This window comes from Podarcis gaigeae (assembly GCF_964106915.1).
Source record: "Podarcis gaigeae genome assembly, chromosome: 2".
Lineage (NCBI taxonomy): Eukaryota > Metazoa > Chordata > Lepidosauria > Squamata > Lacertidae > Podarcis > Podarcis gaigeae.
This window is the reverse complement of record NC_139679.1, coordinates 5,672,110-5,696,370: the sequence shown is the minus strand read 5'-3', so window position 1 is coordinate 5,696,370 and position 24,261 is coordinate 5,672,110. Positions and strand designations below refer to the sequence as shown.

Sequence of the window (24,261 nt, the reverse complement as noted above, 5' to 3'; positions counted from 1 at the left end):
ACTTTCACCTCAGCAGATAAGAAAGGGCACACCTGTGGAAGGTGTGACTCCTCTTTCCCATGACATAGTTCCCTCCTGCTGTTGCAACTAAGAGAATTAGTATGCCGGATGTGACAGCAGGCCTCTATTTGCTGAGAGGGTAAAGTCCAAGCACAGCATGAGATCTTGCTTGGCTACAGCCTTGCATAGTAAAACTAAGATATGTGGAAGAACCCTGGGCCAAGAGAGCTGGGGTGGGATGTCTATCCTTCCTTCTGCCACCATTTCTCCCTCTCTCTGAAGGAAGGATCTCTGCCAGGTCTACCCAAGGGATTACTTAGGGCTTTGGATTTCAATAATTTTTATCCCTGTAACAGAATTGGGTTGCTACAGCATATTCATGAACCAACCACTTGGAAAGCAAAATGCTTAAAGATTGCTCCAAACAGGATAAAACATGTAAAAACTAAGTAAATAATGATCAGCAGGTGAAACAGATCTCTGCAAGTGTCAAGCTATTCAAATGTACTCTAATTGTAGATATGCAGAGCCCTTTTAACAAACATTGGGTAGGACATCCTAAGGAGGGCTAGGACTCTTCAATCCTTATGAGCAAAGCTGGAATTCAGGAGACTCTGGTAGGACTCCTGCCCATTTCCTGAGAGCTGCAGTTGCAGCACAAGCACAGCCAGGCAGTAACAGCAAGATCACAACTTATATAGGTGTGCCACTGTCTGCAGAATAGCTGGCCACAGACATTCTCAAGTTAACTTCGAGCAGCAGAGGTCAGGTAGTCATGAGGCCTCAGTGAGCTCTTTTGGGTAAAGAGAAGAGTACAGACAGCCTCGTGTGAGAAGCTTCTGTTACCTAAAGCACTCCATTCCACTTGAAACTACAGGATTAAAACTTCCATACTATATTCCACTAACCCAATTTAGACATGGTGAAAGGATGCAGAATTCCAGCCCAGCTCAAGCTAAGGCTTCTTGTAGTGCGGGTTAACTGTGGAACACAACCAGGTGTGGACTTAGATAACCACTAGGAAGGGAGGCTATATACAATTTAACATCATTGTTACCTGCAACCACTTTGTACTGAAGTGCGCTTCCATAGGTGATGCTTAAAAGGGAGCCACGACCTCCAGCATCCCAGCTTAATTGGATAGTGCTAGCATCATCTTGCATTAACTTCAGCTAGAGAGATTGCAAAAGGTTATGCCCCTCAATCAATATTATTCTAGCTGTATTCATTGTATTCCCCTCCACTCTAGAAGTACTGCTAGGCTTTGGTATGAAGAAATTGCATGGGGACTTGTCCATTGTACTGGTCAGTTAAGACAATCAAATCTGCTGCAGGAACTGTATCATTCCCTAATCAGAAGATCTGTAGCAGCAGACAACATGTCCTAGAAATAAGCTGAAACACACATTGTGACAGAGCATTGGGTATGTTCTAGAGTGCACTGAAGCATAGCACCAATGAGGCGGATTTGGCCAACTGACTGCTCACTTGAGAACATGCCCCAGAATCTATTGCAATGGACAGAGGCACCATAAGACATGCCAATGAGGAAAAGGATTCCCTAAAAGGCTCACTTTGGTTTGGACTTGGTATCTGCAAGTCAATCTCTCCCAGTTCCCTCCATGACCAGGAAAATCCAAGAATGATACTAACAAATAAGAAACCCCTCAAATGTGGATGTTAATCTGCATTATATTTTCATTAATAAATAAGCTTTTTCTTTTAATAACACTGAACATTTAACAGATTTGCCCCATTTCCTTTCCTTCCCATACACAAAGAGACAATGTCTATAAAACAACCACTCCCTCCTCCTGCCCTCCACCCCCCTCCACCTACAATTGCAGAGGCGAAGGAGAGGGTACCCGGACACCTCTCTGCTAGCGGGAGGAGGGTAAAAGGAAGGACACAATATTCGGCAGGCTTTTTTGGGGGGGGGGGGAGAGAGAAGGGAGAAGTGATCTGCACTCGGCCTGCTTCACACAGGCAATGGAGACAAGCAGTTGATGGGAAGAGGTGATCTGGGCCAAACAAAGATATTAACTGTGCATCAGAAAGGGGGCGATTCTTTAGAACCTTCCAAATCTATGTGGAACGACCACCAGAGCCACTGCTGTCCACGATGTTGCTATGCCAAGGCCCAAGGCTTTCCGGAGCAAGGTTGGTCTTGGGCCAGCCTTCACCTTTGCAGTCCAGCCAAACTCCCCCTCCCCGCTTCACGTCTGTCTGGAAGAAGCGCACACTGCAGCTGCATGGAGGGAAGCATTGCAATGCGGAAGGGGCGGCAGGCTTGCTCAAGCCGGCGAGGAAGTTGGGAATGGGATCCTTCTGGAGTCTCCAGGCCTGGCCCCTGGGAGCCAGGCAGCCCTCTCCCTTCCCCACCCCAGAAGGGCCAGCTGGAGGGCCCAGTGTCCGCAATGGTTCCACCGCCACCCCCTGCTCCCCGGAAGTAGGCGGCCCCTTCACATGACAGAGCAGCTTTTTGCTTTCTCCTTCTTGAAAGTGGAAGAGATGAGCTCAGATCGGCTGGGAAAGCGGAGGAGTCTCTTGGGGAAACTTCGGGCTGGGCTCTTGGGGGGCTGGGGGCCAGGCTTGCTCAGGCAGATGGAGGCTGCTGTCCGGAAGATGCTGTGGATACTTTTCTCCGATGTGAAGGCCGAACACTCCAGGTAGGTTTCTGCTCCTAGCTGCTTGGCTACAGCACAACCCTGAAAAGGGAAAGGAAAAAAGAAGAGCATGAGGACCCAAGCCAGGGAGCGGAGCTACTGCTCCAAATTAGGACACACATGTCGAGATGGTTGGCACATCATTGATTTTGTTTGCTATATATTTTTGTGTTTTTATACTGCAAACTGTCCTGCAAGGAAGGGTGGTATAGAAATGTGCTAAATAAAATTATTAAGCCATTGTTAGATGGAGCAGTGTGGTTTACTATGAACATGCAGCGCACTGGCGCATGTTGATGAAAAGTTCTCACTCCGCTCCTGCCCCACTGGGAAACAAGCCAAAGTCTGGATTGTCATTTGAAACTAGGATCATGGTTTGCTTTCCCCAAAACAAACCACAAACAGTAAAGCCATGATGCAGATGCCAGAATGTAGCCTTCTGAAATGCATCGCACTTGAGCAGTTGGGCATTGGATTTGAAACAGTCCTATAGCCAGTGCAGCCAAAACACAGCCCAGGTGCCATGAAGCTGCCAATATCCATCTCAAGGAGGGATGTTCCCACGGTGGCTTGTTCTAAGAAAGTTCCAACAAAAGGGCCATACCCCCAACATACAAGATATCGAAGTTCTATTAAATTTCAAATTCCTCAGCATATTTGTATTTCAGCAAGGCCGCTTTATTATAGTTGGAGTAAGCCTTTGCAGAGAGGCTTTTAGGTTATATACCCAGTGGATTTAAAAGAAATGTTTGTAGTTGGTATATGCAATTGCAGTGTTATTTTACCCAACCTAGGACTTCTAAGACTGCATAGATATATATCTATACTTATCTACAGATTGAAAATATCATTCTTAGTTGGAATCATTTTGTGAGGGTATGTTCAGAATGCCTTTTTAAGTTGTATACAAAGCTAATTTCAGTTTGCAAGGAAGCACATTCAAGCTCAAATTCCTTGAGGGATAACTTAAAACAAAACACAAAAAATAACAATTTGAGGAAGGAATTTGAGCTTGAATTTAATCATGTGTGCCATCATATCTACAGGTGCAAGTAAAACCCTAAGCACAGAAGACTAAAAAAATGAAGGCATCTACTGCTCAAGGAAGGGATTCATACTGGGGTGGGTGTGTAGGTGTGGAGTACGTTACAGGTTATAAATGCAGACCTTACCTGTTCATAAGAGACAGGGGCTTGCTTTTGGTGGGACAGTTCCATCAAGGTGCTGAGGTCGGTGCGCAGGTCGATCTTGCAGCCAATCAGCAACACACGGGTGCTAGGACAGTAGTCCAGGATTTCTGTCTTCCACTAGAAAAACATACCAAAGAGGAATTGAACCCTCTAGCATTCCAAGACTCAAAACGTGTCCCAGGTAGAGATATTGCCACATCACCGTGACACAAGCTGTCCTGTCCTCTGGGGCTCACTTAACAAGCTGTTTTGCTAACTGGGAGAAGTCTAACTTGGTGTTGCCATTGCTTAATTTCTGCAGTGGGCATGGGATTTTTTTAAAAAAACAGAGTGTCAAGAGTTCTGTAGGAAAATTCAAATACGTGTTCTCTCTCCCCCCCCCCACACTCCCATAAACACCTGGAAGCAATCTCTATAGCCCCCTCACCATCCAACAGTTGGAACAGTTATGCATGACAAGAATTACAGAGCCTTTGTGGAAATAAGAATAGAGAAGCAGCCCCAGAACCCAAAAAACCAGGATCACCGTCCTAAATAGCTAATATCCTTTATAGATCAGTTGGTTTGGTGTTAATATAGTAATATCTTAGGCCAAACCTCTTTCAAAAGACTTTAAAGACCTCCTCTCTTTCTTTGAGCAGGACAGGCTATGAAAAAAATGCAATTTCTAACAGATGAAAGTAACACTAACTTTGGGATTAGCGGTCAGGCAGCGAACACTCTGCAGCTTCCTGAACAAGTGGATCAGCTCACATTTCCCCCTTAATAGCATTTCCCCCTTAATAGCCATTCTATACTCCTTTTGCAATTGACTTCTCCGGATTTGTGCTTTTAATGTGTTTTAACCCACCAAAGAATCCATTAGATGCTACCAATATGGCTCACAAGTAATGGGACTCAACTACAGGACTCATTGGCTGCCTTACTACCCAAGGAGTGCCAGCTTAGAATACTTTCCACATTGATTTAAAGCAGCAAGTATGTACAAACATGAAGGGATGGTGAACAGAGATGTTTCTAAATATAACGGCTCAAAAGTGGCAAGAAATTCAAGTTGGAAACTGTTATTTATATGTTAGGCTGATAAGAGACCAGGACTTTAGGGATACCTTGCTGGAGTATTTATTGAAGACCAGGGAGGAAAAGTTAAGTAAGGGAAACAGCAGCACTATCCATTTCCAATTGTCCATATGGGATGTAGAAATTGTGGGTGCTGGAGGCAGACATGCATTTGTTTAAGTGGCTGAAAGGAGAGAATAACTAGATGATGTGGCAAGTCACTTTCAACTCTGGGGACACAAGATATTAGGCAGGGCCCTGGGCTCAGCAGTCCTACTTTGCATGCAGAAGGTTTCAGGTTCGATCCACGGCAGCCCTAGGTAGGGCTTGAGAGCGGATGCCAAGTCAAAATAGACAACACTGGGTGAGGCAGCTTCCCATGCTGTGTTTTATGGCCTTTCAAACTATTGTCCCATAATTCTCCCAGACAACCTGGATCTCCAAGACCATCTGTAGTCTTGAAGGCCATTCTTCTTCAAACAGTGGTTGGGGAGGGGTGGGATGAGTTTTGCAGAATGGCCAGACTCCGTAATAAAGTTGGGCACCTCATTTATATTGTGCTTGTGTATGCCCAGGTGTAAATAGCTCTCAGTATTGTGTATATCTGCATGTAAAGTTAAAACGGAAGAAATATTAACATGGAGCCAATTCCCCCTGTGTAAGATACTTTGACAAAAGGGTCTCTGAGATCCAGATACAAGTACAGCTGGGATAGCTCAGCTGGTAGAGCATAAGGCTCTTAACCTCGGGGTCATGGGTTCGAGACCAAATTGGGCAAAAAGATTCCTGCATTGCAGGGGGTTGGGCTAGATGACCCTCATGCAGGCCCAGACAGTGGGGGGGCCATATGGGCCCCCAATTCCAAAGGGGGCCTCGGTCAGCATATTCACTATTGTATATCTAAATTTTCTGTTTTGTCTTTATATGCAGATACAGTTCAAGCCTTGAAATAAAATTATTTGTCAGTATAACTTTTGTGAAAATTATTTATATACTTATTTGTAAGACTTCAGTTATCCCCAGGGTAAAAAAAGAGGGGGCACATTATTTACCTGGCCTGGGCCTCTGCCTGACTCTGCAAGGCCCTGCCCTCATCATCCCTTCCAACTCTACAGTTCTATGAATCTACACTGGGGGACCTGCATTAGAGGTTCTCTCCCCCCGCCCCCTGTATAACTATGCCTGGATGCTCATAGATTTCACAAGACCTGAGAGGAAGCATGGATGCTTCCCATGTAGGTCAGGGACCAATGACCCCCTTAGGGATGCCTCTCTTCCCAGGAGGCATATAAGTCTGGCTTGTGGAGCATTAAACTCCATGCCAGCAGGTACCCCCAATCCGACCCTCAGGCCGTAAGGGGGAGGCAGGGAATGGGGATGAGCACACATCTCTCTCACCTTCTTCAGTGCACTGTCCATGGTCTCAGGGCGGCTGACATCAAAGCAGAGCAGGACCGCATCTGAGTCGCTGTAGCACAGGGGGCGCACATTGTCATAGTATGGGGATCCTGTGCAGAGAGGAAGGTCATGAACCAGCTCAGGACACTCTCTCCCACCTCCACCAAATCAAAGCCAGATTCAAATAAGCCTTTTTGGTGCAAGTAAAAAGAACCCACCCACCCTCCCCTCCACATTGCAGGGCTCTGCATGCTCACTCACACCCATTTTAATATTCAGCCTTCTCAAGGAATAGCTTCACCAGGGTTTATATAACCAAGGCCATCTCTCCACTATCCTTCTGCACAAGCCGTATTGAGGGCAGGAGGGGGGGGTGCAGGGCTCCCGTTTTTCCCAGGGATTTTTTTTTGGGGGGGGATGCAACATACAGGAAGGAACGGGTTGCTTAGCAACCCCACTCATCAGTGAGAATAGATTAAAAAAAAGGTTGCATATGTGCAAGTGATGTTACGGATGCAAGAACTGGAGGTGGGGAACTGCTGCGTAGACGCAAAGGGGTGGAAGAAGAGGAATAGGATCGCACACCACCCCCCCTCTTCGAAGCAGTAGCAGCAGCAGCATCCAAAATGCTTCTGCAGCCCAGACGCTGCGTGCCCAGAATAGCAAGCAGCCCCTGGCTCCCTGCACCAGCACAATCACCATGGCAACAAGGGGGATCCGAGTAGCCAGGGACCCCCACCACCTCCAGCCCCCTTCAAAAGAGGGGATGCTGCAGCCATTCCCCATCCCCGGTTGCTAGGGCAACTCCACTGCACCCCTCTCCACGCGCACAATACCCTTTGAGAGCCCCTTATTGTTAGTGTCCATTTCCTCCCAATTTCACGACCAAAGTCCACCCCAAGCCCCCTCTGCCCTGGGATCCCTCCTCCTTAACATGCACACAATGGACAAATCTCCTCCCCTCTGCATTCCACAGGAGGGGGGGGAATGAAATAATAGGCAAAGCTGGAAGATCACAGACCTTTCAGCAGCTTTCGGAGGCTGCAGAAGATGTGGGAACAAACGGGAGTGTTGGGGAAGCCGAGTGGGGGTGGCAGGAAAGAGGATTACTGCATTTTTACTTCAGCCCTGAGGGACTGGAGCCTCTCATGCTAACAGCTAGAAGGGCAGATTTAAGATATTGCACACAGCTGTCCAGCTGTGCACACACACAAACAAGTTGCTTTTTAGGGCAGCATCTCCTAAACACGGGGTCTTGGTTCTTTTTTGGCCAGGATACCAACTCTAAGATGGTCTAAAGTCTTTGCCTCACCTACTCCTCCCTCCTTTGCAGGAGCCATCAGCTCTGCATACCAATGCTAGAAGTCCCCTTTTTTCAGCTCAGGACTGCAGTGCATAACACAGTTCTCCCCACCCCCAAAGCTCTGAATTATGAAGAAACCCCCCACCCCTTCTAACTAACACACACATGATTCAAAGCCATTTACTCAGGCTAGCAAGATCCTTCCCTTAGATCTAGGTGGGTAGAACAGAATTTAATCCACACCCACTATTTTCACTGTATTCTCCCATACCCAAAGCTAAGGTAGACCAAGAGACAGAAACATCGACTAGACAGGATGCTCCCCACGCCTCACCCCAAACTGAGCCCTTGAGAAATCCTCACTTCCTCATCTATATCTGTTCTCAGAACTGATTCACTTGTATTGTTCACCTTTCTGGGATCTTATTAAAAGGGCGGTATACAAGTTGAATTATTCTTATTATTGCCACAAGTTAACCCCTCTAGAAAGGCTGCTAGACTGCAGCATAGCCGAAGGGTGTAGCTTGGTCCTTAGCAGTGGGGCATAGTCCAGAAGGGGAAAGGGAGCCTCACCAGATGTGTCCCACAGACTGAGCTCCACCCGTTGCTCCTCCGTCTCCAGGCACGCCGTATAGTTCTCAAAAACCGTGGGCACGTATGTCTAGCAATGGAGACAAGATACACAAAGGCATTAGCTATAACTTGTTTGGTGGAAGAACTGTCAGCTACAGTGTCAAGCTCCGCCAGGAGAACGTCACCAATATCCAAGGATGCGAAGGGCAGGGAGGTCAGTACCTTCAAGTACCAACAGCGGTGGGGTCAGCCCCCGACGTTGTGGGTGTCCGGACACCCCATCCACGCATCATCAGACGCCGATGGGCAGAAGCCGGTTAGTGCGCAGCTATGTGCATCAAGCCCATTTCACAGAAAGGGGGGGGGAGCGCCGAGGCCATATTGCCTGCTGTGCGAGCAGATGAGATACGACAGCAACGCGCGCGCCCCTTCCGAAACAGCAAGCCCTCTCCGGCGCTCAGCTCCACAGTAAAGAGAATCGGTGCCCAAGGCAGAACCCGAAGCGGGCCTGGAAAGCCGGGGAGGCAACGTCGCATCGTAGTCCCTGGAGGCGCGGGACGCCGTCACGCCGTCGAAGCTAAGTCGGTCTCCGCCGGATCGGGAGCCGCTGCGTCGGAGCTTCCCGAAAGTGAAAAGCAGGGCGCGGGCCGAAGAAAGAGGGGGCGCTTTGGGCGATGCGACGTCTCCACCCCGGCGATCCAGGCCAGCCCCAGGCCCGACCCCCGACGCCTCCTGCAAGCAGAGGCCCCGATCCCGGCTGGTCCACTTACCTCCGGGTAGCAGTCCTTGGCCAGCACTTGCAACATGGCAGTCTTCCCGCAGTGCACATCCCCGACGAGAACCAGCTTGCAGCGGGCCACCACCGGCTGAGGCGCTCTCCTCTCCCTCATGACGGCGTCGAGGGGCGAAGCGGGGCGCACCGGCCAACGTCTCTGCAGCGCAAAAGGGAACGGAGAAAATCCCTGCGCGACTCCCGGCTGCTGGCGCGCGCTGCCTCCCTCCCCGGCTGCAGGACTCTAACTAAGCCCGGCGGGGCGGGGGAGGCTACCTTTATAGATAATAGGAGACGCCAATGACCAGCGGAGGCGGGACTCCGCGCAGCCAACCAGGAGAGGCCGGGCTCCAACCTGGTGGCCAGTGATAGAGACCAAGGTGGCTGAGTCAGAGTTTCTTTCCCTCCCTCCTCCTCAGATTAAAGATACATTCCGGGGCCCGGAAGGATTTCTCACCTTTCGGGCTCAGGGTACAATTGGGGGAGAGGCGGGTTACGGCAAAAGAAGAGCGTTCAAGGCACCGTGGGGCAAACGAAGTTGAGATCCCTGCATTACAGGGGGTTGGACTAGATGCCTCTGGGGTTCCCTTCCAGGTCTAGAGGTTCTATGGTTCTAAGTGTAAATCATTTAAAGGGGGTCCTTGGTGTTTGCTTTTTCATGTGGCTAGAGGTGGAGCAGGCTTGAAGGTTAGGTTTTGGAAAGAGAGTTGGAATCATAGAATTGTAGAATTAGAAGAGACTACGAGGGTCATCTAGTTCTGCAATTCAGGAATCTTTTTGCCCACCATGGGGCTCAAACCCACGATCCTGAGATTAAGAGCCTCATGCTCTATTGACTGAGCTGTCCTAGGAGTTGTCAGGATTTTTTTTTTTAATCAACCAGTGACTAAGTGTGTTGGTTTAATGACCAAACAATGTTTTTTTTTTTGTTTTGTTTCAGTGTCACACGTAGGAGGAAATGGACAACATCCTGCCAAATAGTCTTGCTCCCCAAACAAGTGTCATTCAAATGCTCAACTTTGAATTCATTTACACAGATCCCGAAATCTGTCCTAATTTGGGCCTGGGTTTTTTTATAGCAAGTTAATAATTCATTTGCTGCCGGCTTCCAGGTTAAAAATAGCTCAACAATAGAAAGAGGCAGACGGCAGAATCAGCTGGTTGGTAGTTTTCAGAGGGTATGGCTGTTTCGCTGGCTGGAAAACCTACTAGTTTTGTATGTTGCAGGTAGAGGAACTGGGAACACAAACCATTTTTATGATATAGGTTCATTCTGTATGTCGATGAGGCAGAGACAGAGCAAATACCAACCCAGACATGCAGAAGGCTTGGGCTTGATTTAATTTGATTAGGTGGGATGAGAAGGGAAGGAAAAGGAAGGTGATGGGGAAGCAATGGATATCTTAAAGCCAGGCGTTCCCCCACAATATTGTAACCTGCTCCGTCAAGAATGCTTTGATGATCTGCCTTGCTTTGTACAACAACAAATCACACTTTTGTCAATGTACATTGTTTCCTGGGACGTATTGTCTTGAGTACTCTTTTGTATGTTTTGTTTCTTTTTCTTCTTTCAAAACCACCCCTAAATCTAGAAATCTCAACATCTGCATTTGTATTATCATTTTTGATGTAAACCTCAAGTACAGTCTTTGAGATATGTGCTTTGAGATACTTGGTGAGTCTGCATGTGTGAGTCTGTGTGATCTCACCTTAATGATAGAATTATACAGGGCAATAATATCCAGTGCTGGCTATAAGCAGAGCAGGGGGCTTAAGTCCATTCAACAGTGGGTGTACTCTGAATATGACTTAGTTGAATATCACCCACAGTTCAATGAAAAACATTTTTTTTAAGTCATGGTTGGTCTTCCCCTTTGCTCCAGATGTTCCCAGCTAATAATCTGTCAAAATCTGAGTCTGTATTTCAGACAAGAAAGAATCTTTGTAGGTTCAATAAAATAAGTTTGAGAAAGACATTCAGTTTTCTCTATTGTTTCTCTAAATGTTGAGAAATTTATACAAAATTTCATTTTAGCTCTAAGGGAAAAAAGGAAACAACGCCCCCTGTAGGAAACACAGAGAAACAGCAGAGTGACACAAAGCGAAACTGATACGTGATCTCAATTAGATCAAGTCCTGACTTGTCCTGCTGCTGCTCTGGTTAATGCATACCAGTTTCTGTGGCAAGCTAACCTACTTGTTACATTATTCTTTACTTTTTTTTTTACCAGTCTTGTTCCTGTCATAGAGGGTGGGGCCCAACCTGATGCCGACCTCCTGAATCAAATTGGTCCCAGCACCACTTTCCCACCAAAAATTGCTCTTCCTGGTGGCTGAATGAGCTGTTTGCAGTATATCGCAAAGGCACTCATCCAGATCAGGAGTGTGGGGACGTCGCCCATGCCTGTTTTTGGTTAAAAATAAAAATATAGTTTGAGTGATGTGCCTCATCCCACATCCAACCAATTTTTAGGTTCCATACCCTCCAACATTTCTCCAGTGAAGATAGGGATGTCCCATTCCATAATGAAAAATTTACTATTTATACCCCACACATTTTATTTGGTTGCCCCAGCACTCTGGGAAGCTTGCAACGTATATAAAAACATCATCATAAGAAGAAGAAGAGTTTGGATTTGATATCCCGCCTTTCACTCCCCTTCAGGAGTCTCAAAGCGGCTAACAGTCTCCTTTCCCTTCCTCCCCCACAACAAACACTCTGTGAGGTGAGTGGGGCTGAGAGACTTCACAGAAGTGTGACTGGCCCAAGGTCACCCAGCAGCTGCATGTGGAGGAGCGGAGACGCGAACCCGGTTCCCCAGATTATGTGACTGCTGCTCTTAACCACTACACCACATTCAACATTAAAAAAAAACCCTTCCCTATACAAGATTGCCTTCAGACAGCTCAGGGGTTGGATACCTCCATACCTTCAACATTTCTCCAGCGAAAATAGGGACATCCTAAGGAAAAGCAGGACATTCCAGGATCAAATCAGAAACTGGGACGGCTTCTCTAAATCAGGGACGTCCGTGGAAAATAGGGACACTTGGAGGATCTGAGGTTCCCAAGTGCGCATATACCATGAGAAACTCTATGCTGAGTCAGACTCATGGTCACTGGTGAATGATGGTCAGATTGTGGCTAGGAATGGTGAATCAGATCAGTATTTTAAAATAACTAAGTGTCCCACCCTTTTTTGTTTTGGGGATCAGTATGTGAAGCAGTTAGGGATGCGAGTGGTGCTGTGGTATAAATCACAGAGCCTAGGGCTTTCCAATCAAAAGGTCAGCGGTTCGAATCCCTACAACGGGGTGTGCGCCCGTTGCTCGGTCCCTGCTCCTGCCAACCTAGCAGTTCGAAAGCACGTCAAAGTGCAAGTAGATCAATAGGTACCACTCCGGCGGGAAGGTAAACACCGTTTCTGTGCGCTGCTGTGGTTCGCCAGAAGCGGCTTAGTCATGCTGGCCACATGACCCGGAAGCTGTACGCCGGCTCCCTCGGCCAGTAAAGCGAGATGAGCGCTGCAACCCCAGAGTTGGCCATGACTGGACCCAATGGTCAGGGGTCCCTTTACCTTTATGTGAAGCAGTTGAAACACCTTTACCGGACTTTGGGTCAGTGACTGAGAAAACACAAACATTCTAACCCTCTTCACTATCAAGGAAATTCTGGATGACCTGGTGATTAAGGGCCAAGCTGCACCACTATATTGTGGCCATGTGTGTAATGATAGCCCAAGAGAGCCATCTCTGTTGTCACACCAACAATTTTCAGGCAATGCCCTCAAACAAACCCTGATTCTTTGACCCTACAAACAATCTGTCCCGTGGCAAATTCCACTCCTGGAAAGTCACCTTTCTCTCAGACATGGAAGCAGATTGCTCTAATAACAGGAGAAGCAAACAGACTTTACTGGGAACTCATGTAGGGCTTGGATGGCAAACAGGATATGAGCCCCAGCAGCAGCAGCAGAGGACCATACACATATTAAGTTTAATATGACAACATGGCAGATGATGGCACATTGCTTTGAACACATTTGCCTGGGGGGGGGGGAGAGACATGTAGTTTTCAAGCTTGCAACTTCTAAGGACCAAGTTGGCTCAGCAAAACATACCGTTTTAGATGTGTTTGTGTCTTAAATGGCTCCAGAGTAAATATGATGATGTAACTGCCCAGGAATGGGCAGGGATAAACAATAAGACCAAGACCCGGAATGGGATCCTGCCTCTAATCTAGGGGGAATCACACTCATCCTATTCCCAGCAGTGATCTAAGAATGTTGCCTTCTTACACTTGTCCACAAACTGGGACTGAACCAAGCTGAGTTTTGAAGGCTATAGTGGGCATTTGGTTGCCACTTTTTAGTCAATGGTCCCAACGCCACTGATGTTTGGAACTGGCTGGAGTGAACTTCTCACCTTGCTTAATGCTTGTGAACTGACCAAGTGTCTTTCCGGTGAGAGGCAGGTAACCTTTGTTGCATTTCTAATAGATAGTTTTTACATTCCCATGTTCCAGCAGAGAGGAATCCAAATTTGTGTCATGTTTGCTGGACTCATGTTTGCTTAAGTGGCTCACTGTCTGAGCTGTTGAGACTCACTAACTAAACTGAGTAATTTGACAATAATGTCACCCAACTTAAAGAGCTGTTTTGTGCGAGTTGAGGGTTGGTGTATGCCTAGGATCTCAATAATTTACCTAGGCGTTAAAATGCAGCTAGATTCTTTCAACTAGAGATTCCCTTATATATGGCAGAGGGAGAAATCATCTGGTCCCATCCACCGTCCTGAGAAGGAGAAGCTATACAGAGTTTGCTTTCAACATCCCTGTCAAAAAGAACACATAAGTACCAACATACAGTTGCCCTGGGCCTGTACAGTGGTACCTCAGGTTACATACGCTTCAGGGTACACACTCCGCTAACCCAGAAATAGTGCTTCAGGTTAAGAACTTTGCTTCAGGATGAAAACAGAAATCGTGCTCTGGTGGCAGCAGGAGGCCCCATTAGCTAAAGTGGTGCTTCAGCTTAAGAACAGCTTTGAGTTAAGAACGGACCTCCGGAACAAATTAAGTACTTAACCCGAGGTACCACTGTACATACAACAGGAGTCTGGTCAGCTTCCCAGTCTCACAAAATCTTATTCAGTTATTATCAGTTATTGAACAACAACAATTGTTGGCATCCAACAGTCTTGAAAGACAATGAAATGCATCTCCAGAAGTGAAGTCAAGCTGTTGGAGAATCACAGTACCTTCTGTGGCTGCAGAGACCGGCAAGTTGTAACTGCTGCCTCCCTAGTGGTTTTTGCTGTTAGTAGAGAAGACTCCCTGGAAAAGATGTTGGGAAAGATGGAGGGCACAAAGAGAAGGGGATGACAGAGGACACGATGGTTGGACAGTGTTCTCAAAGCTACAAACATGAGTCTGACCAAACTGTGGGAGGCAGTGGAAGACAGGAGTGCCTGGCGTGCTCTGGTCCATGGGGTCACAAAGAGTCAGACACGACTAAATGACTAAACAACAAGCACCAAAGTGACCTCTCTGGGGCGCAAGGCTAGGCAGTGCATATGGAGGTCCAAGGCTGCCCAGACAACAAGACCCCCATCTAGCAGCTGCATGCTAAGGAAAGCTGGAGCTGTTGGGTGTGTGCTGGGCATCAAGTTGCCAAAGATCATAAGGACAGAAAGAGAGTCCTTCTGGGTTTATTTGTTTGTTCAATGTACTGAATTACATGTCTATCCTGCCTTTCCTCCAAAAGGTGCCCAGGGATGGGGTCAGCAAACTTTTTCAGTAGGGGGCCGGTCCACTGTCCCTCAGACCTTGTGGGGGGCCAGACTATATTTTTTGGGGGGGGAAATGAACGCATTGCTATGCCCCACAAATAACCCAGAGATGCATTTTAAATAAAAGGGCACTTTCTACTCATATAAAAACACGCTGATTCCTGGACTGGATTGAGAAGGCGATTGGGCTGGATCTGGCCCCCGGGCCTTAGTTTGACTACCCATGGATTAGACTAATGGCACATCTAGTCTGGCCAACCAGTTGCCGCTGGGAAGCCCAAAGACAGGACATGAGCCCAACTGTACTCTCCTATTCTTGTTCCCCCAACCACTGAAATTCAGAGGCAGCCTCAGATACTGAAAGCCCCTGGGACCAGTAGCTTCTTATTAATAATGTCACTTATCACTGCTGCTCACTGATGGCCCCCAAGGGTGGGGCCGGTGGCTAAGTGAATTGCACAATAGCGCACAATAGCCAGCTGCAGAGCATTGATTTGGGTTATTTCCCCCTTAAGTCCTTAGCCTTAGGTCTCTCACGTACGTTGCAAGAGGCAACTCCCTCCGAGTTTGTTTTGTGTCCCTGTCCTTGAGGCAGGGAGGCAGCAGCTCTGCGCATTGCCCGGTGCAGTGACATTTATTATTTAGGAGTGAAGGGCCCTTCTATGGGGAAGAAGGAACAAAGGAGAGAATAAGTACAGACCCTCCAAGTGTCCCTTTTTTCCGGGGACAGTCCTGAATTTAAAGAAGCCATTCCGATTTCTGATTTGATCCCAGAATGTCCCACTTTTTCTTCTTTTTTATATTTTTTTTTATTAGTTTTTACACATATTTTCCAGCATAACATCCTTTAAACATCCTTTCGAATTTTTTGGCTATCCCAGCCTGAAACTTCCTTCAACCTCGACTGATGGTTTTCTAAATTCCTTCTAATTATGCATTTTGTTACTATAGTTATTGCTATAAACTCAGATTTCCAATACATCTGTTCTTAGTTCTCTTCACAATAATTTATAAATTACTCCTTACAAAACTTCTTTTAACCCTACAAGTGGTATCAATTGATTACAATTGCTTTCCAGATATGTCAAAATCTTCTTCCATTCCTTTAGGAAAGTCTGGTCCTGCTGGTTCCGAATTTTCCCAGTTAGTCTTGCCATCTTGGCATAGTTCATCAATTTCTCTTGCCACTCTTCTTTAGTTGGCATTTCTTCTTGTTTCCATCTTTGGGCTAACAGTGTCCTTGCTGCAGTTATTGCATATAAAAACAGTTTTTTATCATTCTTATGAATTTCTGTACCCACAATACCCAATAGAAGGGCTTCTGGTTTTTTAACAAATGTATATTTCAACTTTTTTTCATCTCATTATAAATCATTTCCCAGAAGTCCTTCACCAGAATGTCGCACTTTTCCTTAGGATGTCCCTATTTTTATCAGAGAAATGTTGGAGGGTATGGAGTTATGTGACACCCCCCAAAGCCAAGGAGATATAACTTTTTTTTTTAAGAATAATTTTTTATTAACCAAACAATCACATCAAATTAAACCAAATTACATAAATTCCAAATTACACAGCTGAATTTTAATTTTTTTGTTGGGGGTACCCATATTTCAAGTTCCGAAGGGGATCCAATCAACTTCTTGCTTCTTACTGCTGTTTTAATGTCCACAAATCTAACCTTATGATGTTCACAGTACTATCCAGTCCTTTCTTATTGTTTTTCCACATCTCTTGTTGTTATTTTCATATATTTTTCCTTTCTCTTTCTGACCTCTGATAGTCTCCACCAGCTGGTTAGAACAGTTTGTAGCCAAGGAGATATAACTATACAGCCTTTAGAAGACAACTGAAGGCAGCTATGTATAAGTTTTTTTTTTTAAATGTTTAATGTTTTATTATGTTTTATTATGTTGGAAGCTGCCCAGAGTGGCTGGGGCAACCCAGTCAGATGGTCTGGGTAGAAATAATAAAATTTTTATAATTATGAAATAGGATGTCCCTATTTTCCTTGGAAAAATGTTGGAGGATGTGTAAGGGGCCACCCACTTTCACCAAAAGCAGTGGTTGCCAACACCAGACATACCCTCCAACTATGTGCATGTGTTTCAGTGAGGTTAAGGGTGCAATCCAAAGCATGCTTGCCAGGATGTCTTATTGCACATTGATACTGGAGATGGACTGCAGTGCCATGTGAAGGCAAATGATATGAATGGAGGAGGCTGTAGGTTTAATTCCTGGCGTCTTTAGTTACAAACTTCCAGGAGCAAGTCATGTGGGAAAGACCTCTGCTTGAGACCTTGGAGAAGAGCTGCCAGTAGCGCATACTGGACTTGGTGGACAAATATTCTGGTCTGGAGGGGCCACTAGGGGGCACATCAGAAGATGGCTGACAATAACATCTCTCCAACCCACACGAGGTAATTTGGAGGCTGTGATGGGAGTAAATAGCCTCCCTACCCCCCCCCCCAGGATTGTGGGGTGGGACTGCCCTTGCCTGCTGTGCCCTATACCACCCCCGAATTTGTGGGGATGGGGGCACTAGGCACAATGCCCTCCTGTGGGATTTCGACGCTCCTGGACGCCGTCTCTGATCCGCGCCACTAGCTGCAAGAACTTCAAAAGAAACAATTTGGATGAAGCGAATGCACATATTTCAAGGAAGAAGGGGGAGTAAAGACTGCTAACAGAAGAGATATTTGATAAAACAAGAAGAGTCGAAGGAGCAAGTATAAATCATGAGAAGATACGCCAAGACTCGGTATGGCAAAGGGACTGATGGGGGAGGGGAAAAAAACCTTACTTTCTATCTTATATGTGATTAAACAATAACCCCCCCACAAGTCAGAAATGTCATTTTAAGGACTTAAACTGTGGATTTAAGGCTATGTGGAGATAAACTTTCGAACCAAAGCATGTTTTGAGAAGAGCGTGGAATGTATAAGGGCTTTGGAATGACGCAGTTAAAAGTGCCGTCGCCATATTGGGAAGTTCTGTCGGAGGACTTAAGTCTGAGAGGAGAAATAGAGAAATAGAGCTGTTTTTATATTGTGGGTGAAACTCCTCAGTGGGACTTAAGAACAACAGTTCTGTAATTAATGATGGAAAGAACGCTGTTATCTATGAAGGCGATGATATAAGGAAACCATTTTGATTTGAGGATTGGAAGAACGGAAAAATTCACACAGGATTATTATTGGTGTTTATCGGCTTAAGGAGACTATCAGAAGAGATCATAAAGAAAAAAGAGAAAATATATGAACAAGAGATGATGTGGAAACAGCAAGATAAGACGGGATAGAATTATGAACTTTGTTTGGACTGATTTGGACATTAACGCAGTAGCAAGAAGATAATCAGAATCCCCCTTCGGATCTTGAAATATGGGTCCCCTCAACAAAATTTAAAATTCGGCTTTGTAATTCGGAATTTATGTGATGTGATTTGATTTGATTTGATTGGCTGGTTAATAAAAATTATTTTTTAAAAAAAAAATTCTGGTCTGGAATAATGTAGCTTCCTGTGTTTCTAACTCTGTGGGGCTTTACTGTGAGTAAACAAGCATAGGATTGCAATGTTCACGACTGTCATTTCAGGATGTTTGGGCAGGAAGAAGAAATTCAACGGAGGTGCCAAGTGAAATGAAATAGAACTGCCCACCTTCTTTTCAACATAGAGAGAAAAGGCCTGTAGAGAAAAGGGTGGTACTAGTTGCAATTATAAAAATAAATAAATTAGTTTTCATTTATACTATGAATTTTTATGCTCAAACAGCTTATGAAATAGAATAGTGAAACACAGCAACCCGCTGTTAAAACATTTTGTTACAGATGACAAAACAATAAAGAAAAAGAGAATAATGCCAACAACCAAATAAAATATATTAAGTGGTTCTTCATCCACCCACCCTGCCCCAAAGCCTAGACTTGTTTTCTTAAAATTCAAATAGACCTGGCCCAGTGGATTTCTTTTGGGAGGGAACCAATGTTGCTGCAGAGAGCAAAGGGGGGTTGGTTCTGGCCAGCCAATATGCCGTGGAAATTCCCAGTGGCTCTTCCCATTAACTGAGCAAGAAGCAGAATTCGAAAATAGCTTATCATGGATAGTCACTTGAAACAAATTTGGCCCTCATGTGTCAAAGAGGTGTGACATCTTCCACTTTCTGTTCTAGGTGTTGATTCACGGTCTAGTTCCTGTCATTAGCAACATCAGATAATTCACATCACTTTTGCAGCTGGGCTGCAAATCGGTCTGAGCATTTGGGGATGGGGATGAAAAGAGCTTGCTCTCTGCTGTTCAAACAGTTGAGCTTATGAATCGCCTTTCATAGAACAGATAGGGAAACTGAGGCACAGAGCTATAAAAGTTTTTTCCCTACAACCTACAGGCAATAAATTGAGATCAATTATACAGACACCCGTTACCTATATCTTTAGCCCTTGGACCCATTTCAAAGATGGGCAAGGAGAGAAACAACCCTGCCGGCTCTCAGTCTCCTTTGTGTGGCCAACAGTGGCCTTTGACCAAATGGCACACTGTACAGAAATCATCTCGTGTCCCGTCCCTATTGATTCAACTTTTGGATACCTTGTGTTGTATATGCAGCCCACTTAATGATTTTAATGTAGTTTAAATACAAGCTGATCACAGCTGCATACATTGATCTGATCACAGTTGCTTGTGTGTGCACCCAGTTCTCAAACAGGCATTGATTATGTAAATAAAATAAAATAAACGAACAACAGTGGAATGCTGGCCGCACTGGTTAGTGCCACCAGCTTTACAAGGGAAAATATATAATTTGGACTACGAGTGGGACCTGCCACAAAATGTGTGGAGTGCTCCTGTTCAGTATTCCTGACACACAACCTTCTTCTAGGATACTTCATTCCTTCTCTCTCCCAATCTCTGGAGTTTTCCTCCCCCTACCCCCCAACATTCACTCAACATGTGTCCACTGAGCATGCTCAATGCTGATTGGGTGGTTCTGCAGCAATCCCTCCCCTTAGTTTTTCTTCTTCTTACCAGGGCCGTCTTAAGCATATCTGGCATATCGCCCTCCCCCCAAATCTCTTTTCTGCTGACAGCAGCTTTTGCATCTCATTTGGAAACCAAGGACCCAGAGTCTGGAGGAAGAATGGGGAGGCACACAATGCCAGATGCTTGAAGTCCAATGTGAAGTTTCCACAGTCTGTGTTGATTTGGGGAGTCATGTCATCAGCTGGTGTTGGTCCACTGTGCTCCATTAAGTCCAGGGTCAACGTAGCTGTCTACTGGGAGATTTTGGAGCACTTCATGCTTCCTTCCGCAGATGAGCTTTATGGGGATGCTGAGTTCATTTTCCAGCAGGACTTTGGCACCTGCTCACACTGCCAAAAGTACCAAAACCTGGTTCAATGCCCATGGGATTACTGTGCTTGACTGGCCAGCAAACTCACCTGACCTGAACCCCATAGAGAATCTATGGGGCATTGCCAAGAGAAAGATGAGAGACATGAGACCGAGCAATGCAGAAGAGCTGAAGGCTGCTATTGAAGCTTCCTGGTCTTCCATAACACCTCAGCAGTGCCACAGGCTGATAGCATCCATGCCACGCCGCATTGAGGCAGTAATTGATGCAAAAGGGGCCCAAACCAAGTACTGAGTACATATGCATGCTTCTACTTCTCAGAGGTCCAATATTGCTCTATTTGCAATCCTTGTTTTGCTGATTTTATTTAATATTCTAATTTTCTGAGATTGTTAATTTGGGGTTTTCATCAGCTGTACGCCATGATCATCACAATTATAACAAATAAAGGCTTGACATGTCATGAGTCTATCTCATATTTTAGTTTCACCTTTTAAGTTGAATTGCTGAAATAAATGAACTTTTCCACAATATTCTAATTTTCCGAGTTTCACCTGTACAGTACTTTTTGTACTGCAAAACCTGGGGTTCCACTGAGCCCACTGATACCTCCCTCTTGTGCTCTTGTGTGTTTTTGGCTGCATAAGGATGTACACTCCTACCCTGAACTTAGGAAATTGTCATCCTCCAGAAGGTGCCCTCAGAGACTTGGGTCCTAGCTTCAGGAGGTATAAGCCTCCAGGGCCGGATTTAGGTTTGATGAGGCCCATAGCTACTGAAGGTAATGGGGTCCTTTATATGTCCAGCTGTCCTTTCTCAACAACAAAATGTTGCTGTTTTTTGTGTTGAATATATGCTATATGGAAATGAGCAAACCGGTGATATTTTAAGGAACAGGGTAGCAGGCGGGACCCGTTACTTACATCATAGGAGCCTACACAACACAAAATACTGTTGCTGTATGTAAGTTTGATTTTATTTGTTTTTCATCTTATATTTTGAAATGTACATGCAGTTCCTTTTTCCTTTAATTTTTTGGGGGACCCCTAAGAGAGTGGGGCCCTAAGCTATAGCTTGTTTAGCTTATATGTAAATCCAGCACTGTAAGCCTCTCACCTAAGCACTCACTGACTCAGGAAGTTCCCAGAACAGTACAGTCTAAATCAAATAAAGGTCAAGTGCAGGGAATCAGTGTAGGTCCAAACATGATTCGGAAGCAAGCTCAGGAACCAGTCCAATATCAATATCCCAGAGCGTTCAGTAAGGCAGGGGAACTAGACCAATAACTTGAAGGCCCAAGAGGGAGGAGGTGCAAATAAGAGAAATGAATCTCACAGATGCCAGAAAAGGGATGGGTTCTTTAGGTGTTTCAGCCAAAAATGCCTTTGCCAACTTTTGGCTTATTCCTTTGTTTCTTACCAGACCAATCTCAAAACTTTCCGTTAAGAAAGAAACAGAAAGGGTAACCTCCAAGAGAGAGGACGCCTTATGTACTCTGGCCTCCTGACCTCAGGTGCTGGTCAAGGAGTTTCAGGGAATGCTTACTCGCAAATAGGCTTTGGTCTGTAGAGGCCTACAGCCTCATTGCTCTTCAGCCTGATCCCAAACCTTTTGGCGCCAGCATCTTTGAGAACCAGTGGGGTGGTTCCATTTCCTCCTCCACAGCCCCAGGGATTCTCTAGCAGGTCCAACCAGCCTCTGGGGTGCCACAACCAGGATTTACAATGGAGCATGACAGGTGGAGGGGCGCCAGAATTTGGTGTTGCACAGGGCGCTGCAGAAATTTAAGACCCCAAGACCTGCCACTGCCTCAACACTGCCTCGTCCACAAGGTTCTTGACCTGTGGGGTGTTGGGTTTGCATGCCTGGTAGCAGGTCGGAACAGGGCAGAAATAGAGGAAATGCTTTGTTCCAGGTCTTCATAGATGAGTAGAGAGCCCATGAAAACTATCTGCTGAGCTGGCTCTCCCATCAGTCAGCTGGGCAGCTTGTCACTAAATTTGGCTCTGGACATTGTTCCTGAGTAGTTCCACATACATCTCCCAAGGCAGAACAAGCACTCAGAAGTCTTGATTCCCTGCTACCAACGGTGTTCTGATGGTAAGGCTGGTTATTGGTTCCTGTAAACTGCATTTCAAACTTTTGTGAAAATAAAGAAATAGGAACTAGTAATAACCAACTTCATAACATCAAAACTCCGCCGTCTCAACCCTTCCTTTTTATCTTAATGGTTCAATTTCATTTTCTCCCCAAATTTAACAGCCTACGGTACCGCCTCTCCTGGTATGCCCCACAGAGAAACTTACAGTCCCCAAATAAAAACATCTTGAAGGTCCCAGGCCACAGAGAAGTTAGGCTGGCCTCAACTAGAGCCAGGACTTTTTTGGCTGTGGCTCCGATCTGGTGGAACGCTCTGTCACAAGAGACCAGGGCCCTGCGGGACTTGACATCTTTCCGCAGGGCCTGCAAGACAGAGCTGTTCCACCTGGCCTTTGGCCAAGGCACAGCCTGACCCCCTCCCTCGGCAATCTTCGCGGAGCTCTGGCCCAATGGTTGCCAGTGGCTTGAATAAATTAATTTTATAATGAATGATTTTAGAGTGTTGTTTGTGCTGTACTTTTGTACTGTTTTATTGTTGTTAGTCGCCCTGAGCCTGGCTTCGGCTGGGGAGGGCAGGATATAAATAAAATTTTTTATTATTATTATTATTATTATTATTATTATTATTATTATTATTATTCACTTCCAGCAACATTGTCACCAAAATACATCTTATATTTCTCATACTATAAAGAAGAAACATCCTGCTTAAACTGGCCACTTTGATTTTGAATTTAAAAAACAACAGCTGGGGTCCCAGTCCAGAATGTGCTCTCAATCCAGATTGGAGCCTTGCACCAGTTTCCTTGTGAAAAACACCGACAGCCTGGATAGCTCAGTTGGGTAGAGCTTGGTGCTGATAACACCAAAGTCGCAGGTTCGATCGACCCATTTGTGACAGCTGCATATTCCCAGTGGCGTAGCATGGGGGGTGCAGGGGGGGCCGGCCGCACCGGCTGCAACATCTGGGGGTTAGGGTTAGGGGGCGCAAATCCATGGGTTAGGGGGCGCAAATCCACGGATTAGGGGGCGCAAATTACTTGCCTTGCCCCGGGTGCTGACAACCCACGCTACGCCACTGCATATTCCTGCATTGCAGGGGGTTGGACTAGATGTTCCTGAGGGTCCCTTCCAACTCTACAATTCTAGGAATCTATGATTCCCACCTGCTGTTTGCCCCCTCCCCCTGCAAAGGTAAACAGGAAATGGCATCATTAGGGGCAAAATAATAAATAAAAAAATAGGGGGGATTTTCAGCAGAAAATTCACTGTGTTCAGCTCATCTTGAGTTAGGGGTAGGATTTTCAAGCTGATGTAACTTCCAGGCAGACTTAAATCCTGCTTTGTTTCAGTTCAGCGCCTAAGCCTCGCTTGGTTTATTCAGAATTTCATGTATGTTGCAATGTCGTCGTTGAACATTAACCAGAGTAGGAACTCCCCACAGAGAGAAAATCCCCCAGCTGTACAAACTTTTCCTTCCTACATTCCAAGATGGTTCTTAAAATGTCAGTGGTGTGGGAGAGAAATATGGTTAGATTAATAATAGTCGGCCTGGAGAATATGGGGGAGGGGAGGAAAGAAACTGAATTTAAGCACCACAGTACGGTCGATAATCTCATTTGCTTCTGTCCCATAGAAATGAAAGGGAGCTAGGAGAGCCTTATGATATTTTGGTTGTGCTAATAAAGGTTTTAGTTACCCTGATATAGATTTAAGGATTTTTCTTAGGGTCGGCACACCTATCATTAATTATTTTAAATTTTCAAATATATGATGAAAAGAAACAGAATACAATCCACAATCCAACCGAAACCAGCCCTTCCTCTAACAAAGGATGCCACAGATCAAGGTCAACACATATATTGCCAGTAAATCACATTTCAACCTCCAGCAGGCAGGAAGAATTAAATGTGAAAAACAGACGTAATGAGTTCCATACTGATAAAGATGCAGAAGATGGATGCTCACAACATATAAACTCACAACATATTGCTTAGAATTTATCTATCTTTGCTGATCCATGAATAACTCTGATATTCCAAGTATTTCCCCCCCTATTATCAC

The 24,261-nt window shown here is 45.6% G+C and overlaps 1 protein-coding gene across 1 annotated transcript; it reads right to left on the bottom strand.

The window, feature by feature from the left end:
- Window positions 1-1,674: 1,674 nt before the first annotated feature.
- On the bottom strand, window positions 1,675-9,384 carry RND1 (Rho family GTPase 1). Its single transcript, XM_083729528.1, has 5 exons — window positions 8,960-9,384; window positions 8,190-8,277; window positions 6,314-6,423; window positions 3,839-3,973; window positions 1,675-2,708 (listed from the first exon to the last, which is right to left on the bottom strand). Exons 1-5 carry the CDS (start codon window positions 9,077-9,079, stop codon window positions 2,463-2,465), a joined length of 699 nt encoding a protein of 232 aa, XP_083585654.1. The 5' UTR covers window positions 9,080-9,384; the 3' UTR covers window positions 1,675-2,462.
- Window positions 9,385-24,261: the final 14,877 nt, after the last annotated feature.

Bases quoted from the DNA above. Each gene is read 5' to 3' on its own strand.
- RND1 (XM_083729528.1), bottom strand. From the start codon at position 9,079: ATGAGGGAGAGGAGAGCGCCTCAGCCGGTGGTGGCCCGCTGCAAGCTG. The intron at 8,278-8,959 runs GTAAGTGGACCA...CTCCATTGCTAG, and splicing joins CCAAGGACTGCTACCCGGAG to ACATACGTGCCCACGGTTTT. The intron at 6,424-8,189 runs GTGAGGCTCCCT...CTCTCTGCACAG, and splicing joins CAGTCTGTGGGACACATCTG to GATCCCCATACTATGACAAT.